The sequence below is a fragment of the Ylistrum balloti genome, unplaced genomic scaffold (genome assembly GCF_031769215.1).
Source record: "Ylistrum balloti isolate Yb309-2 unplaced genomic scaffold, AGI_CSIRO_Ybal_v1 Utg370312, whole genome shotgun sequence".
Classification (NCBI taxonomy): Eukaryota; Metazoa; Mollusca; class Bivalvia; order Pectinida; family Pectinidae; genus Ylistrum; species Ylistrum balloti.
Window position 1 is genome coordinate 929110 of NW_026782231.1, and position 19308 is coordinate 948417.

At 35.7% G+C, this 19308-nt stretch overlaps 1 protein-coding gene across 1 annotated transcript; it reads right to left on the minus strand.

Annotated features, from left to right (window-relative positions):
• Positions 1-701: 701 nt before the first annotated feature.
• Positions 702-18127, minus strand: LOC132553211 (ralA-binding protein 1-like). Its single transcript, XM_060217442.1, has 13 exons — positions 18073-18127; positions 16712-16859; positions 16338-16460; positions 15375-15578; positions 14144-14262; positions 13246-13376; positions 12269-12467; positions 11329-11758; positions 10311-10625; positions 9636-9917; positions 6220-6294; positions 2995-3197; positions 702-2386 (listed from the first exon to the last, which is right to left on the minus strand). Exons 1-13 carry the CDS (start codon positions 18118-18120, stop codon positions 2237-2239), a joined length of 2427 nt encoding a protein of 808 aa, XP_060073425.1. The 5' UTR covers positions 18121-18127; the 3' UTR covers positions 702-2236.
• Between the last annotated feature and the right edge of the window lie 1181 nt (positions 18128-19308).

Here is a 19308-nt window from a genome sequence, read left to right on the forward strand (position 1 = left end):
TCTGAAGAAAGATCTCCAAGAAAGTTTGAATGCAGGCATTATTACAATATATCTGATATCAGGTAAGCGTTGAGAAAATCATAGAAATGTAGAAAAAGCCGTCATATGTGTTTATGATAGTTCTTGTGATCTTCTGAAAAAACTTCTGGTCACAAGGATTTTTTTATTTCAAAACTGACTTCAAAGTACTGTGAAATCAGAATTTTTGTGGAGTTTTTGTTTCCCAGCATTTTGTGGGTAATCTGACAAAATCATATGTCCACTAAATGATAAACAGACAACTGGTCAAATGAAACTAACCGATTATTCACCTTACGTCTGTATTGGGTTATTAGGTCTTACATCTGTATTGGGTTATTAGGTCTTACATCTGTATTGGGTTATTAGGTCTTACGTCTGTATTGGGTTATCAGGTCTTACGTCTGTATTGGGTTATTAGGTCTTACATCTGTATTGGGTTATTAGGTCTTACATCTGTATTGGGTTATTAGGTCTTACATCTGTATTGGGTTATTAGGTCTTACATCTGTATTGGGTTATTAGGTCTTACATCTGTATTGGGTTATTAGGTCTTACATCTGTATTGGGTTATTAGGTCTTACGTCTGTATTGGGTTATTAGGTCTTACGTCTGTATTGGGTTATTAGGTCTTACGTCTGTATTGGGTTATTAGGTCTTACGTCTGTATTGGGTTATTAGGTCTGTATTGGGTTATTAGGTCTTACGTCTGTATTGGGTTATTGGGTCTTACATCTGTATTGGGTTATTGGGTCTTACATCTGTATTGGGTTATTAGGTCTTACATCTGTATTGGGTTATTAGGTCTTATGTCTGTATTGGGTTATTAGGTCTTACGTCTGTATTGGGTTATTAGGTCTTACATCTGTATTGCGTTAAGCTTAATGACCGCACCAAACTATCAAAAATAGCATTCATGATAACTTTTATTGCACAAAGTTATACCAGAAGCATCTGGTATATAGGATAATGTAATGAAAACATGGGAATTTATCTCCCCTGTTTGGAACTCTAGACTGTTGTGATGTGACATATGGCACAAAACCTGTCTCTTGCATTTTAACTATTGAATTCTATAGACACAAGGGGGTGTACAGTACATGAAGTACCCCCTACCTCTGGATCAAGAATTAAGAAGCTATTGTTATCATGTGACTATTTCAATCTGTTTGGGGGTTCAGATGGGTAATAATATTGAAAATAATGAAATCAGTTCTGTAACAGCCTAGTCTGTAGAACATAAAACTTGTTGATTGTAAGCAGAGGTCCAGGGTTAGATCCCTGATGAAGACATGAGAAAGACATGGACAAATTCTTGTATCTCATTAAATGCGGCAGATAGGCAAGATCTAGACACAATCAACGTGAGACAAGTATGTGTAATTCTCAGTGGCTTGTACCCTTGAGCATTACTACCTGAATTAACTAAGTATTTTAAACATATTCTGTATTCCTGGTGTCCATGTGATCATTCTGTTGTTATTATTATTTCATGTAACAGCATCTCTTCAGCCAGATTTTAAATTAATTAACAAAGTTTTCATATCAGGAAATATTCAGCTGGATTTATCCTGTAATAAACTAAGAAATTTAATACATCATTTAAGTGCTTTTCCAGTAAAACATCTATCCCTCCTGAGGATTTCAGGTTTTGTTAAAGTTATTTCAGAAAAAACTTTAGTTCAAGTTTTATGTAAAATGTACCACTTGTAGAATTCAGTTCATTATTTGCTAAGAAGAAATACGCAAGAAACCAAATAGATGTTGTATTGGAAAACCTCTAATGCAAATTAGGTGGGTATGGTTATTAAAAAACAATATGGTACTATTTATGTGCCTACAGGTGGGTTTGTAACCAGACACAGGATTAAACCTAAACAGATATCTGTGATTGAGTAACATACATGTCTCCTCTACATACTGTATGTTTTCTTACTCCTGAAACATTTTATGTCACATTGAGGTTTAATAACAGGTCCTTGAATTATTTTTCTCCAGGCTGGCCAGGAAGCATACTAATAACCTCCATCATTAACAGATAAATGTGGTCTGACCAGTCACTGCTAGAAACTAAAAAATGACCAGGACTGAAATCTTAAACTAATTTTCCTGATTCAGATGCTGGTCGTGTTATTTAATGTCAGTTTTATCTGTCATCCAAAGTGATCCAACACCAAACTGGTCCACATATACAGGAATACTACAGTTTAGCATGAGTTTAAAATAACAGCAGATCTCTCTCCAGAAGAGATTCACTTCCCATAGAACTCTCCAGCTGTTTCTGTTGAATCATCCCAATTTGAACTTTGACCTCAAGACAAATCATTCTTTCTTCATGAATTTGGGAACACATTTTTGAATTTTGCTTCTGAAAGGAATAAATATAAATTGATATACAATAACAAGTACACACTCTCCCATAGAACAATAATGGACGTCTAACCATTCATAGACATAGATTACACAAATGATAATTTTTACTCTTTAGTGAAATTTCCGATCACTATATGATTGATTTTTGACAACTTTATTTTCAAAGCAACAAGACTGAAGAAAATTACCATATGAATATGTAACAGATACTGTCCTACCTTAGTTGTAAACATTTACTAACAATATTAAATCATGTCCCTTGACAGTTCTATATACTGTCAAATCTCACTTTTTGTGGGGCTAAATTTTCATGGTTTTACAAGAATTTACTATTACAAGGACAATGGATGATTTCATGGATAAATCTAGCTCAATAGATCTGCTTACACAAATTTTAACTGTTTGTCAACATAAGAATTCTTGGATTAAGGATAGGAAATCAATTCAATAAACTCACAAAGAAATTTCTTAGAAATACCGGCCTCAAACACTATATTTTCTGAAAACTCTTTTTTGAAAATGTTATCAACTTACACATACCTCAAACACCATTTCTTCCTGAAATGAGCTTTTTGAGGGTTTCCTTAGAGTCCAACAACTTACCTCAAGCTCTTCGTTTTCTGTGATGAGCTGATTGAGTATTTCTTGTAGGTCCTCTTCATCCTCACTCTCATAACTACTGTCAGAGCTAGAAGACATATCCTCGAGATCGGAGTCGTGTCTTAGGTATTGTAACTCTGTGATCTCCTGGTCAAGACGTTCAATCTCACCTCGCTCCGTCTCAATCTTTTTCCTCAATTCACTCTCTGATAGATTAACAAAATGCAACAACAGATTGTTTTGTCCTTAAATAGACCTGCTTGTTTTTGCCCTAAATCACATCAAGACATTTTTCTATTTAAATATCAAACTTTGGGCCATCATCTTTTTGTCAACAAAATTGGAAAAGTCCTGAACAGATGAAAGTCGCATGAAATCTGACAAAAGTCCCCGGCATACCTTATAACATGTCTCTTAAACAAACCAATGAAAATACCAACATGTCTACATCATCATAATCCAAACTTCAAAATTCACTATGACTTTGACAAAAACAACCTAAAAATACCAACCTGTTGACATAATCAATAATCATAATTCAATTTCAATAAACTACGGTAAAGTATGTAGGAAAGAAACATTAACACAAAGACTCCTGAGAAAGTACAATGAGAATAAGACCATGTGTTCTGGAAGAGTTAGCATCTTTTGCTTCATCAATGACACCCGCCATGAAAACCTTGATTAATCCAAGTAAGTCATGTCACCTTCTCAATATAGAACAAGGTATACAACAACGGAACCAACAGACTAACTAACGAGCATCAAACACGTCCAGCTTCATATCACAAAACGGAACCAACAGACAAACTAACGAGCATCAAACACGTCCAGCTTCATATCACAAAACGGAACCAACAGACAAACTAACGAGCATCAAACACGTCCAGCTTCATATCACAAAACGGAACCAACAGACAAACTAACGAGCATCAAACACGTCCAGCTTCACATCACACAACGGAACCAACAGACAAACTAACGAGCATCAAACACGTCCAGCTTCATATCACACAACGGAACCAACAGACAAACTAACGAGCATCAAACACGTCCAGCTTCACATCACACAACGGAACCAACAGACAAACTAACGAGCATCAAACACGTCCAGCTTCACATCACACAACGGAACCAACAGACAAACTAACGAGCATCAAACACGTCCAGCTTCATATCACACAAGGAAATAGAATATTTCTCACTTTTCAAATAAAAATAGATTATACTGTCCAGGTCTAATGTTTCTATAGATTTGTGACACTTCTATTAACATGTTTCACACAAATACTGTCATGTATTCCACAAGACATAGGTGTAACAAAGTCATCAGTAAATAACATGATATTTTAGCCACAACATAAGCAACTTTACTCTCTTATTCCTTCAGTATCACTGTTTCATTTTCTCTCCTTTTTCTCTGTCTTGTGTTTTTCACATATTCTAGTATGAGAATCAATGTCTACTTCACTTTTCCACTTGATGCTGGTTACATTAATTCATGTGTCTCAGAAAAAGAGAGAGATGTATATAAGTTAAAAAAACTTGTTTCTGAATCCGATTCAGATGCGATTGTTCTTATACAAGTGTGATATATATGTACATATCTATGAATGAAATAAAGTTTATGAACAGTTGGATATAATACGATTCTTGCCCCAATGTGTTGTGTCTTTATATCAAAAAGTTATCTGTAGCTTGCCGTTTTTTTGCTGGGTTTTTTTCACCCTTTGAACACAAAGGATAATTTCTAAGTGTTGTACAGAACCTGGTGGCTACAACCTCACTGAGCAACATAAAAGAGGCATGCACACGCCAACCAGAACAGTTAAGTGAAGTGCCTTGTCCAAAGATACAATCATGTCAGCCCAGACAAAGTGGTTTCTAAGCTTCCCGAGAAACACATATCATCCTCAGTAGGCATGAACCATACACCTCAGATCTCCACCTAAAGTTGCACAGTCCAATGCTTTATCAACTCAGCTATATGACTTTGCCCTATCGAATGAGCTGTTTGACTTCGCTCTATTAACCGAGCTGTTTGACTACGCCCTTCTGACTAAGCTGTTTGATTCTGCCCTATTAACTGAGCTGTTTGATTCTGCCCTATTAACTACGCCCTATTAAGTGAGCTGTTTGACTATGCCCTTCTGACTAAGCTGTTTGATTCTGCCCTATTAACTGAGCTGTTTGATTCTGCCCTATTAACTGAGCTGTTTAACTACGCCCTATTAAGTGAGCTGTTTGACTATGCCCTTCTGACTAAGCTGTTTGATTCTGCCCTATTAACTGAGCTGTTTAACTACACCCTATTAAGTGAGCTGTTTGACTATGCCCTTCTGACTAAGCTGTTTGATTCTGCCCTATTAACTGAGCTGTTTGATTCTGCCCTATTAACTGAGCTGTTTAACTACGCCCTATTAAGTGAGCTGTTTGACTATGCCCTTCTGACTAAGCTGTTTGATTCTGCCCTATTAACTGAGCTGTTTGATTCTGCCCTATTAACTGAGCTGTTTAACTATGCCCTATTAAGTGAGCTGTTTGACTATGCCCTTCTGAGTAAGCTGTTTGATTCTGCCCTATTAACTGAGCTGTTTGATTCTGCCCTATTAACTGAGCTGTTTGACTTTGCCCTTCTGACTAAGCTGTTTGATTCTGCCCTATTAACTGAGCTGTTTGACTACACCCTACTAACTGAGCTGTTTGATTACACCCTACTAACTGAGCTGTTTGACTACACCCTACTGACTGAGCTGTTTGACTACACCCTACTGACTGAGCTGTTTGACTACACCCTACTGACTGAGCTGTTTGACTACACCCTACTGACTGAGCTGTTTGACTACACCCTACTAACTGAGCTGTTTGACTACACCCTACTAACTGAGCTGTTTGATTACACCCTACTAACTGAGCTGTTTGACTACACCCTACTAACTGAGCTGTTTGACTTTGCCCTACTAACTGAGCTGTTTGACTTTGCCCTACTGACTGAGCTGTTTGATTACACCCTACTAACTGAGCTGTTTGACTACACCCTACTAACTGAGCTGTTTGACTTTGCCCTACTAACTGAGCTGTTTGACTTTGCCCTACTGACTGAGCTGTTTGACTTTGCCCTACTGACTGAGCTGTTTGACTACACCCTACTAACTGAGCTGTTTGACTTTGCCCTACTGACTGAGCTGTTTGGCTCCTTTTTATAGTGTTACAGTGTACAAAACAGACCTATAGCCAGCAGCTCCTCCTCCTCCAGTCTCAGGGCTGTGTCCTGTTCCTGTAACTTGATAATCTCCTCATCTTCTGTAAAATACAAAAACACAGACAGAGATATATATAGTTATACTAACACAGAATAACAGTACTTCAGACAGAGATATACATAGTTATACTAACACAGAATAACAGTACTTCAGACAGACATGTATATAATTATACTGACACAGAATAACAGTACTTCAGACAGACATGTATATAATTATACTGACACAGAATAACAGTACTTCAGACAGAGATGTATATAATTATACTGACACAGAATAACAGTACTTCAGACAGAGATGTATATAATTATACTAACACAGAATAACAGTACTTCAGACAGAGCTGTATATAATTATACTAACACAGAATAACAGTACTTCAGACAGACATGTATATAATTATACTAACACAGAATAACAGTACTTCAGACAGAGCTGTATATAATTATACTAACACAGAATAACAGTACTTCAGACAGAGATGTATATAATTATCCTGACACAGAATAACAGTACTTCAGACAGACATGTATATAATTATACTAACACTGTATATAATTATACTAACACAGAATAACAGTACTTCAGACAGAGATGTATATAGTTATACTAACACAGAATAACAGTACTTCAGACAGACATGTATATAATTATACTGACACAGAATAACAGTACTTCAGACAGACATGTATATAATTATACTGACACAGAATAACAGTACTTCAGACAGAGATGTATATAATTATACTGACACAGAATAACAGTACTTCAGACAGAGATGTATATAATTATACTAACACAGAATAACAGTACTTCAGACAGAGATGTATATAATTATACTAACACAGAATAACAGTACTTCAGACAGACATGTATATAATTATACTAACACAGAATAACAGTACTTCAGACAGACATGTATATAATTATACTGACACAGAATAACAGTACTTCAGACAGACATGTATATAATTATACTAACACAGAATAACAGTACTTCAGACAGACATGTATATAGTTATACTAACACAGAATAACAGTACTTCAGACAGACATGTATATAATTATACTGACACAGAATAACAGTACTTCAGACAGACATGTATATAATTATACTGACACAGAATAACAGTACTTCAGACAGACATGTATATAATTATACTGACACAGAATAACAGTACTTCAGACAGAGATGTATATAATTATAATAACACAGAATAACAGTACTTCAGACAGAGCTGTATATAATTATACTAACACAGAATAACAGTACTTCAGACAGAGCTGTATATAATTATACTAACACAGAATAACAGTACTTCAGACAGACATGTATATAATTATACTGACACAGAATAACAGTACTTCAGACAGACATGTATATAATTATACTGACACAGAATAACAGTACTTCAGACAGACATGTATATAATTATACTGACACAGAATAACAGTACTTCAGACAGACATGTATATAATTATACTGACACAGAATAACAGTACTTCAGACAGAGATGTATATAATTATAATAACACAGAATAACAGTACTTCAGACAGACATGTATATAATTATACTGACACAGAATAACAGTACTTCAGACAGAGATGTATATAATTATAATAACACAGAATAACAGTACTTCAGACAGAGATGTATATAATTACACTGACACAGAATAACAGTACTTCAGACAGAGCTGTATATAATTATACTAACACAGAATAACAGTACTTCAGACAGACATGTATATAATTATACTGACACAGAATAACAGTACTTCAGACAGACATGTATATAATTATACTGACACAGAATAACAGTACTTCAGACAGACATGTATATAATTATACTGACACAGAATAACAGTACTTCAGACAGACATGTATATAATTATACTGACACAGAATAACAGTACTTCAGACAGACATGTATATAATTATACTGACACAGAATAACAGTACTTCAGACAGAGATGTATATAATTATAATAACACAGAATAACAGTACTTCAGACAGACATGTATATAATTATACTGACACAGAATAACAGTACTTCAGACAGAGCTGTATATAATTATACTAACACAGAATAACAGTACTTCAGACAGACATGTATATAATTACACTGACACAGAATAACAGTACTTCAGACAGACATGTATATAATTATACTGACACAGAATAACAGTACTTCAGACAGAGCTGTATATAATTATACTAACACAGAATAACAGTACTTCAGACAGAGATGTATATAATTATACTGACACAGAATAACAGTACTTCAGACAGACATGTATATAATTATACTGACACAGAATAACAGTACTTCAGACAGAGATGTATATAATTATACTAACACAGAATAACAGTACTTCAGACAGACATGTATATAATTATACTGACACAGAATAACAGTACTTCAGACAGACATGTATATAATTATACTGACACAGAATAACAGTACTTCAGACAGAGATGTATATAATTATAATAACACAGAATAACAGTACTTCAGACAGACATGTATATAATTATACTGACACAGAATAACAGTACTTCAGACAGAGGTGTATATAATTATACTAACACAGAATAACAGTACTTCAGACAGAGATGTATATAATTACACTGACACAGAATAACAGTACTTCAGACAGAGCTGTATATAATTATACTGACACAGAATAACAGTACTTCAGACAGAGCTGTATATAATTATACTGACACAGAATAACAGTACTTCAGACAGAGCTGTATATAATTATACTAACACAGAATAACAGTACGTCAGACAGAGATGTATATAATTATACTAACACAGAATAACAGTACTTCAGACAGAGATGTATATAATTATACTAACACAGAATAACAGTACTTCAGACAGAGATGTATATACTTATACTAACACAGAATAACAGTACTTCAGACAGAGATGTATATAATTATACTGACTTAAGACAGTGTTATATAAAATGTATTACTGACAGAAATGCATCATAAAATATAAATACAGTTTCCTGTCACTATTGACTAAAAGTTTCATCAGATTGTTGAAGGCAAAATGGCTTCATCCAAATATTTTTTCTTGTATAACTTTACATAACAATAACAATATTGATACATTACATGATCAATTATGTCAATAAACAAGAATGTACTGCTGTCATGTGTATTGTATCATTAATAGAGCTACAAGAATGTACTGCTGTCATGTGTATTGTATCATTAAATAGATCATCAATAAGTTAATAAATTTCTATAAATAGAGCAGTGACCTTTACGTTTTTAATTCAACTATAACTCATTCAAAGGATAGTCGGGATAATATTGGATGGAAAGTGCCTGAAGTAGACATTACATCGTCAACACAAACCTTCACTTAGAACATCCTCTTCCAAAAGGATTACCTCCCTTGGTTGTTCAAATTCTGCAACATCCTCTTTACATCGGTTTATGATTTCCTCCTCTAGAGCAGCAGCCTCTCTTTCAATCTCTTCCCGAGTCTTTGTTGCAGTAATAGGTTCAGTCATTGTTCTATTCTCCTCCAGGACATCCTCACCTGTCCTCGTTATCACACCTTTACTTTTGTCATCTTCTACTTCCATATCTTTTTCTTCGTGCATTGTTGGGGTCAGTACACCTGAATCCTCCATACCTGTTATGGATAGTTTGTATAACTATGATAATATTTCACATAGGTAAAGGCTGTCCATGTATAAATTACTGTCTTGTATGTATGACAACTAGATATTCCTACCTAAAAGATTTTCCACAATCATCTGTTTAGTTTTTATTCTTATTCATTTTTTAAATCTACGATGATTATTGATTTGAGTCTTTCACCCCCTGCAGAGACAAACTACTAATTTCCTGAAACATTTGGACCTATAGACTATCAAAGTACATGCAAGAGGAGACTGAAAGGATTTTCTGTGAGCTAAAGAACTATGGTTGATGTGGTGTTAAGGGTAAAGTGTTGCAGGTTTTAATATATAGCTTGATTGGTAGAGAGGAAGACTGTTACAGAATACATTTATTGTACCCTTACCTGTGTCATCAACATCAGCGTCGGAGACCTTTTGATCTCCATCCCTTGAATCTATTTTATTCTGATCCTCAACATTACCAACAGTGCCCTCATGACCTGAGACCTCAGAAGTTTTAACAATGTCACTTGTTTGTTTTAATGATGTCATTTCTTCATCACTGGAACCTTTATCCGTTTCTCCCTTTTCCCGTTCTAAAATGTCTTCTACTTGTTGTTCAAAAGTATCTTCATCTTCATGATGTTCAACCTCTGCAGAAACTGAAGGAAAGTTGTCTCCCTTGGTGTTACTCTCCTGTGTTGCAGTCACACCTGTATCTGTTATCAAAATAAATAACTTACTTACTAATACCAAACTTTTATAGGGCACACACAAAATAAGATTTTTAGATCTTAATCAAGCAGTAGAGTGTGTGAATAGTGACCGAAAGATCAGGTAGCACCTGGTATCTACCACTGTGAATACCATGCTGGAGGTCTTTGAAAACTGTCCCAGGTAAGGAATGAACCAGGCTTGCATCTGAGCTATGACAGCCTCCAATATGTTGTAGTTCTGTGTGTAAACCATATCCCAGAATGACACTGAGATATGACAGTCCCCAGTATGTGGTAGCATGACACTGAGATATGACGGTCCCCAGTATATGGTAGTATGACACTAAGATATGACAGCCCCCAGTATGGGGTAGTAAGACACTGAGATATGACAGCCCCCAGTATGGGGTAGTATGACACTAAGATATGACAGCCCCCAGTATGTGATAGTATGACACTGAGATACGACACCCCCAGTATGTGGTAGTTCTGTGTGTAAACCATATCCATGAATGACACTGAGATATGACAGTCCCCAGTATGTGGTAGTATGACACTGAGATATGACAGCCCCCAGTATGTGGTAGTATGACACTGAGATATGACAGCCCCCAGTATGTGGTATTTCTGTGTGTTAACCATACCCCAGAATGCCACAGACTGTGAGACACTATGTCCAATTTAAAGATTACAGTATATATAATACCTGTTTGTGGTGTATCAATAACATTGACTGGTGTAACACAGCCATCGCCTTCCTCCTCCTCTTCCTTAGGTTTGGTATCCTGTGGGGCTCCGCTCTCTAATGTGGCACCAGACTCATCACTGACCACAGTTTGTCCATCTTTTTCCTGGTTTTCTCCTTTTTTATTGGTAGTTTTCTCTGCTGTAGGCGGTGATGGACAAATCTGGATTTCTCCCTTAGGTACATGAGCCGTTTCACTGGCTGATTCAACAGATGGAGGATTTTCATTGGTTGTGTCACCATTTGGAGGAAGTGGGGCTTGTTTCTTTACAGGAGCCTCCCTCAGTTCCAGTCTTAAAACCATGTCATCATTTTCAGTGTGAGATCTTCTGAACTCTTCTTTTTCTCGTCTTCTCTTCTCAGAATCTACAGCTTTCTTGGCAAATTTGATCTACAGAGACACAAACACTAATTAAATGAAAAAATGTTTTTACGTTAATTTTTGTCAATGTATTAACTTTGTTATGCTGAAATTAGCCCATTTGACCAACATGTTAAACCTGAACTCAACATACCTGATAAAGACCTACTTCTAGACAATAATACAGCATTATTGGCATTTTCCAACTTTAACTTCAATCTAGGTATGTAAGCTTATTATCCGTCTTGTGCTTATGGCAGGTAAATATGGTATTTAATTATCACCCTGAAGATTTCAAATACATGATTGGGCACACTAAAAAGACAATGATGATTTTATTTTAAAATATCAGGTTTTCAATTTTAAGTATATGGTGTAGTAAATATGTACACTACCCTTTTTTATTCAAAGACATAAAAAGATTACTATACATCCTCTAAGCTGAGGTACAATCCACAACATGTCAATGTTCAAACTTCCATGTGTTTAACTACTGTTACCTGTTATAGCCTTGACTTTCCCTTCTCAGGTCTCTCTTACCTTTCTTTTCAGTTCTGTGACAACACGTTGTACCTCCCAGAGTTGTTCCTCTTTGTCTGCATCCTTGACCCCAGCGACCTCTTGGTGAAGGGCATTCAGAAGTGACTCTTGTTTAGCTAGCTCTTCTTCCAGACCAGCAGGGTTGTCAGGGAGTTCCAGCGACCATTTTGATGTTGTCGGGCGCAAAGGAGGTTTATACCTAGTTGGAAGGAATATTGGTAAAATATTTTCCAGCAAAGTTGTTAAGGGGAGATAACTGGGGATGACATGTAGGGCACCAGGAAGAAGGGACAAATATTTGATTCAAATTATGTCTATTTAAATTATTTTTGAAAATTAAAATCACAATCAAGAGTAGGAGCCGAATGCAGAAATTTCAGAATATATCGACTTTTCATGAGCTCTACGCGAGAAACAATAAAAGGTTAGCTGTGTAATGTTTAGGTAGCAGTTTGAGGAGAACTAGTCACATCAACAGAATTTACTGTGTGTCACCTTTCTTCTATGTGAATGAAACAAGTAGGTGGAGAATATTGTAATCAGACAACACTTTTAACATATTTTGTATTTGCTCCTGATTAGACTGGAGAATAATCTTTGTGTCCTCAGATAATCTTCCTAAAGATGGCACTAACAACTGAGGAAAGGAGTTTTGATATAGGAGTTAATATTTCTGACTGATATTTGGAAATGGTTCACTGAAATGTGCTGCCCTTGTAAACAGTAGTCAAACTTTTAACTAAATCAGATATCACATTCACAATCTGAGTTGTCATTTCGCTACAGGTGAGTAATCATGAGTGTGAAATCATTGTAAATCTTCTGTAACTACTGCCGACAGGTTCATACAAATCCCTTAGGCTGCACAAGTCTGAATTTTAAAGTCAGCAATCAGGGCAGTTATTGAAAAATTCAAATTTAGCTGCATTTCATGTTGGATATAAAAAAAAAGAATACGAAAATTTGCCTTTGCCTACCGTTTGAGTTGCACATCCTTGAAGAGTTGTTTAGCAAGAGAAAAGAGGACATTGAGAACTCGATGACTAATCTGCATGGTGGGACTGAGGACGATGGAGACGTTCTGTAGTGTCATCTTATTCTCCTTTTGCTGAAATAACAACATCATCTTTATAATGTGGAGGAAATTGAATACAAAGCTGTGTATAAAGAGCACACAATTAAACAGAGAAATATCTTAATAAAATGACACTTCAAATATTGTCAACATTAAACCTATTGCCTATTCCACTGGTTCATGTTTTTCCTCCAATCTGCTCACACCTGCTCAACAGGCATATGAGAGACAAATTTTGATTGGCTAAAAATATTACTCACATCTGCTCAACAGGCATATGAGAGCTCACACATCTGCTCAACAGGCATATGAGAGAGACAAATTTTGATTGGCTAAAAATATGCTCAACAGGCATATGAGAGACACATCTCTGAAAATATTACTCACATCTGCTCAACAGGCATATGAGAGACAAATTTTGATTGGCTAAAAATATTGCTCACATCTGCTCAACAGGCATATGAGAGACAAATTTTGATTAGCTGAAAATATTACTCACATCTGCTCAACAGGCATATGAGAGACAAATTTTGATTGGCTAAAAATATTACTCACATCTGCTCAACAGGCATATGAGAGACAAGTTTTGATTGGCTGAAAATATGCCAATGTATTGTAAGCAATTAGGTCATCTGAACATGACCCTTTACCGGCCACTGTCAGATTTTTATAACATAGTGTATAATGATCAGATTGAACCATTTTCGTGGGAGATATTTGAAATATGTTTAATTTTCTACAATATGTTCTTTTTTCATGAAAGGTTCTTACTTGGGTTGTTTTATGAATAACCTACTTACCCGCTCTATGACATGCATCATGTGAACTATGACCCAGGATAGGAGGAGTCTATTACATGTAGGGAGATCAGATACCAGTTTACTGAACTGTTCCAGGCGACGACGCTCATTCTTTATAACTGTAACAATACCAGCATGTTATCTCTGTAGGTATTTTGATAAATTTAAGCTTTTAATAATTGAAGCTGCAACAATGAAAATACATGTATCATTATTGTATATTGACAAAACTTTAACCCTCATTAAATTTTTGCCTGTTTTTTTTTTTTTTTTTTACATGAAAAGAGTGTAAATTTAGTATACAATTCTTATATAATCTTTAGGTGGTGAAATTGTTTCTGTTCCTGGTAAAGGGGTGAAAATATCCCGGTATACAGTATTGTAAGCTATATTGTGATCAGAAATACAGAAAAATTGGTAAAATTGATGGACAATTAAGTAAAGTACAAATTGAATATTAAGGAAATTATCTCTATCATCAGTTGTAATCTTGGAAAATGTTTTATAAGTCATAGTTTATTCTCAAAAATGTACTGCTATACCTCTATCTCAAGACTTTCCTGTCTAATTGACAAGGTGGTGTTACACAAATGTACTGCTATATCCCTACCTCAAGACTTTCCTGTCTAATTGACAGGGTGGTTTACACAAATGTACTGCTATATCCCTACCTCAAGACTTTCCTGTCTAATTGACAAGGTGGTGTTACACAAATGTACTGCTATATCCATACCTCAAGACTTTCCTGTCTAATTGACAAGGTGGTGTTACCTAAATGTACTGCTATATCTCTACCTCAAGACTCTCCTGCCTAATTGACAAGGTGGTGTTACACAAATGTACTGCTATATCTCTACCTCAAGACTCTCCTGTCTAATTGACAAGGTGGTGTTACACAAATTTTTTCTACGAGGGAAAACCAAATTTATCATCAAGATTGAGTCAACACCTAAAAAATATGATGGTAACATTAGGTCAAAACAAGTCTTTCTTAATCAAAACAAAACCTTTACAGTGTATATGGTCGAACATGGGCAGATTTTAATCTATGAATGGTACAATTTAAATTTTTGAGAATTTAACTTAAATGCAAAATCTAACCAAAATGGACAGACTAACATACAGACTATCAGATGGACTGCCAGACAAATGTTCTCTCTAAAATAATCCTGTTGTATTGGATAGAGACATAAAACTGTGTATAACTTGTACACTTAGAGTACAAACTGACCTGAAGCTTCCTCAAACTTTGGCATCAGACTGGTGGTGAGGACAGGCTCAGGGAGTTCACGTAGGAATGTCTTTAGTAAGCTCGCTACAATGTTAGGTTCATGTTCCTCCAGGTATACAGGGTTCTGTCTGTTATAACAGTCCTTCAGCATCTGAACCTTAGACTTCACACCAGATATCCTGTATATACCCTCACACAGGAGGCCTGCAACGGGGAAAAAAAACAAAATATACAATCAGGTAAGATATACATTAGATTTCACACCAGATATCCTGTATATACCCTCACACAGGAGGCCTGCAATGGGGAAAAAAAAACAAAATATACAATCTGGTAAGATATACATTAGATTTCACACCAGATATCCTGTATATACCCTCACACAGGAGGCCTGCAACGGGGAAAAAAAAACAAAATATACAATCTGGTAAGATATACATTAGATTTCACACCAGATATATATCCTCACACAGGAGGCCTGCAACGGGGAAAAAAAACAAAATATACAATCTGGTAAGATATACATTAGATTTCACACCAGATATCCTGTATATATCCTCACACAGGAGGCCTGCAACGGGGAAAAAAATAAAATATACAATCAGGTAAGATATACATCAGATTTCACACCAGATATCCTGTATATATCCTCACACAGGAGGCCTGCAACGGGAAAAAAAAACAAAATATACAATCAGGTAAGATATACATTAGACTTACACACCAGATATCCTGTATATACCCTCACACAGGAGGCCTGCAACGGGGAAAAAATAAATATATAATCAGTCACTATATACATTAGACTTCACACCAGATATCCTGTATATACCCTCACACAGGAGGCCTGCACTGAGGGAGATCAAATAGAGTCTATATACAACTATATATGTTTAATGTAGCAGAATTGGAAGTTCTTTCCGAGGATTTTTCCTGAAGTTTTCTAAAATTGAAATTACTTACCATGCTCCTCTATATAATCTACACAGTCTCTAAATAGAGCTGGCAGCTCTATACCATCATGGCTACGGTTCCTCTCCACAGCAACCGCAAGTGGAACACCAAATATGGGCTTCTCAACTTCCACTAGAAATCACAAAATAACGTCATACAATTAGGTTCATTTTAAGATAACAAAAACAGTTTTTCCAAAAATATTTCAGTTTCAGTTTTAAATTTTCAAATCATTTTGTTGATATAATTGAACAATGACCTTAATATGAAATTTTAGTTAAGCTATATTTAGTGCGTGTCAATAACCTTGTAGCGAGTTAGTGTCTTTTATCTTAAATCTTTCAATCATACATTATACATGTGCAGTAATTAATGATCTTTACTAGCAGCTTCCTTTGTTGGCTCCTCGTGTACATGTAAATGCTTTGATTTCTTCTTCGTTTTCAATTTTAATTTTTTCCCTTCTTTATCGTCTTTCTTTTTTTCTTTATCTCTTTCATCTTTTTTCGGTTCTTTTTCTTTCTTTTCATCCTGAAACACAAAACAATGACCTTTCTGCATCCACTTAGATTCATACAAGTGTCTATATTTCTAAAACCAGTTGGTTCCACCAATACTTTGTGCTCAAACATTATACAGTCTGATAAAAGTCAACACAGAGTTAGGAGTACAAAAGGCATAATATTTATCTGTATTGTCAAAGTCACTGCTGTCATCATTGCTTAATACAACTGCAATACACAACCCAAAACCTTACAACCAGCAGCCACTACAAATTATAACTAAGTGTACAAAATAGGTGGGGTGTGGCCCAGGTGTGTACTTAACCTTAAAGATTTGAGGTGGGACTCTGGGGTAACAGGTGTAGGTGCCTAATATTTTAAAGATTTGGGGTGGGACTCAGTGTGAGCAGGTGTAGGTGCCTTAGTACTTTAAAGATTTGAGGTGGGACTCTGGAGGAACAGGTATTGGTGCCTTAATACTTTAAAGATTTGAGGTGGGACTCTGGGGGAACAGGTATTGGTGCCTTAATACTTTGAAGATTTGAGGTGGGGCTCTGGGGGAACAGGTATTGGTGCCTTAATACTTTAAAGATTTGAGGTGGGACTCTGGGGGAACAGGTATTGGTGCCTTAATACTTTAAAGATTTGGGGTGGGACTCTGGGGGAAAAGGAGTTGGTGCCTTAATACTTTAAAGATTGAGGTAGGACTATGGGGAAACAGGAGTTGGTGCCTTCATACTTTAAAGATTGAGGTGGGACTATGGGGGAACAGGTATTGGTGCCTTAATACTTTGAAGATTTGAGGTGGGGCTATGGGGAACAGGTATTGGTGCCTTAATACTTTAAAGATTGAGGTGGGACTATGGGGGAACAGGAGTTGGTGCCTTAATACTTTAAAGATTGAGGTGGGACTATGGGGGAACAGGAGTTGGTGCCTTAATACTTTAAAGATTTGAGGTGGGACTATGGGGGAACAGGAGTAGATGTCACTCATAACTGTGGAGCTATAGACATTCCTCAATAGATCAGTAACAAGCTAATTCATATTTATTTCTGTTTAGTAAGATTAAACAACATGCTGAAGAGCATTGAAAATGCTCTTAGCATAAAAACAACACTATTCCATCATCCTGTAGTAAACCCGTCCCAGGACTTGTGTAAGAGATGTTTCAGGTTCCTTCTCTCTTTACAGGAAAATGTATTGGAGTCATGCTGATTCTTCCCAAGGTAGTATATCTTACCTTTTCTTTCTTCTTTGCAGAAAATCGGAACGCTTTACTCTTTTTCATTTTAGATGGACTTCTGGAAAAAAAGTGAAATATAGAAGATCGATGTATGTACGGCAACTCTTTGTATCATAATTGTTTGTTAGATGTCTCTTCTTGAATAGCCACGGGCCACTTTTAGGTGGTGTCACCTTGTAACAGCTGGTGACTACCTCACTGAACAACATACAGGAGGTCCGTCACATGCTCTTGTGAGCAGTTAAAGTTTCTTGTCCAAGGACACAACAACATTAGCACAAACCAGACCATTTCACAGCTTCCTGAGAAACACAAACCTCTGCGAGAAGATCATAATACAAGGCAGCTCAGACCTCCGCCTGTGGCTTCATATGTCAAGAGACTGAGTTATGTGGTCACTACAATCATTCTATACTGTTTCACATATACTTTGTATTAACAGAATGGTCAAGTCAATAACAAAATAACATAGAATGTTAATCCTCTGCCTAAATACGTAGAAACATTCCACACACGACCTTTGTTGTCTTTTACAGGATTCAGGATTTATACAAAACTTTACAACATTGGTCAATCACTGAACAAATCTATTCCTAGTTCAAACAAGCCTTGCTTTCCTAATTATGAATAAAAACCCATCATTCTCTAATTAGAAAAAATACATACTTATAAAAATCCAATGATGTTTCTTGTCAATCATCAGAATAATTATGTAAACCAACCAATAGACCTCACTATTTTGTGGTGAAAATATATAACAGTCCTTTACTATTTTAAGTGTCAAGTTTTCCTTGTTTGGAATCACTTCAGAATCCCTAAAATATAATGCTTCATCCACAGAAAACCAAATGTTAAATATATGATAACTACTTGTATATACCTGTGAATAAAATAGTTGTAATCTGTCATAATTGTAGAATTTATCCTGAATTTTTTCCTGATTCCTCACAGAATTTTGATATCCAGAGAAAAGAAATATAGACATACAGGATACAGAGATCAATGTACATGTGTGTGTCTGGTACAGGAAATAGGACTTCTAACACAAAGAATGATGTACCATCACTGAGGAGAACAAAATACAGTCAGAGATTACTAACTATTATTATGTCGTATCTACTTCAGTTTATGAATGGAGTCAAAAACATTTTATTACATCAATCTTGATAAAAAAAATCATCAAACATTTCCTTGAAATTGTTTAGGAGAGATTAAAAAATGTATAATTTATTT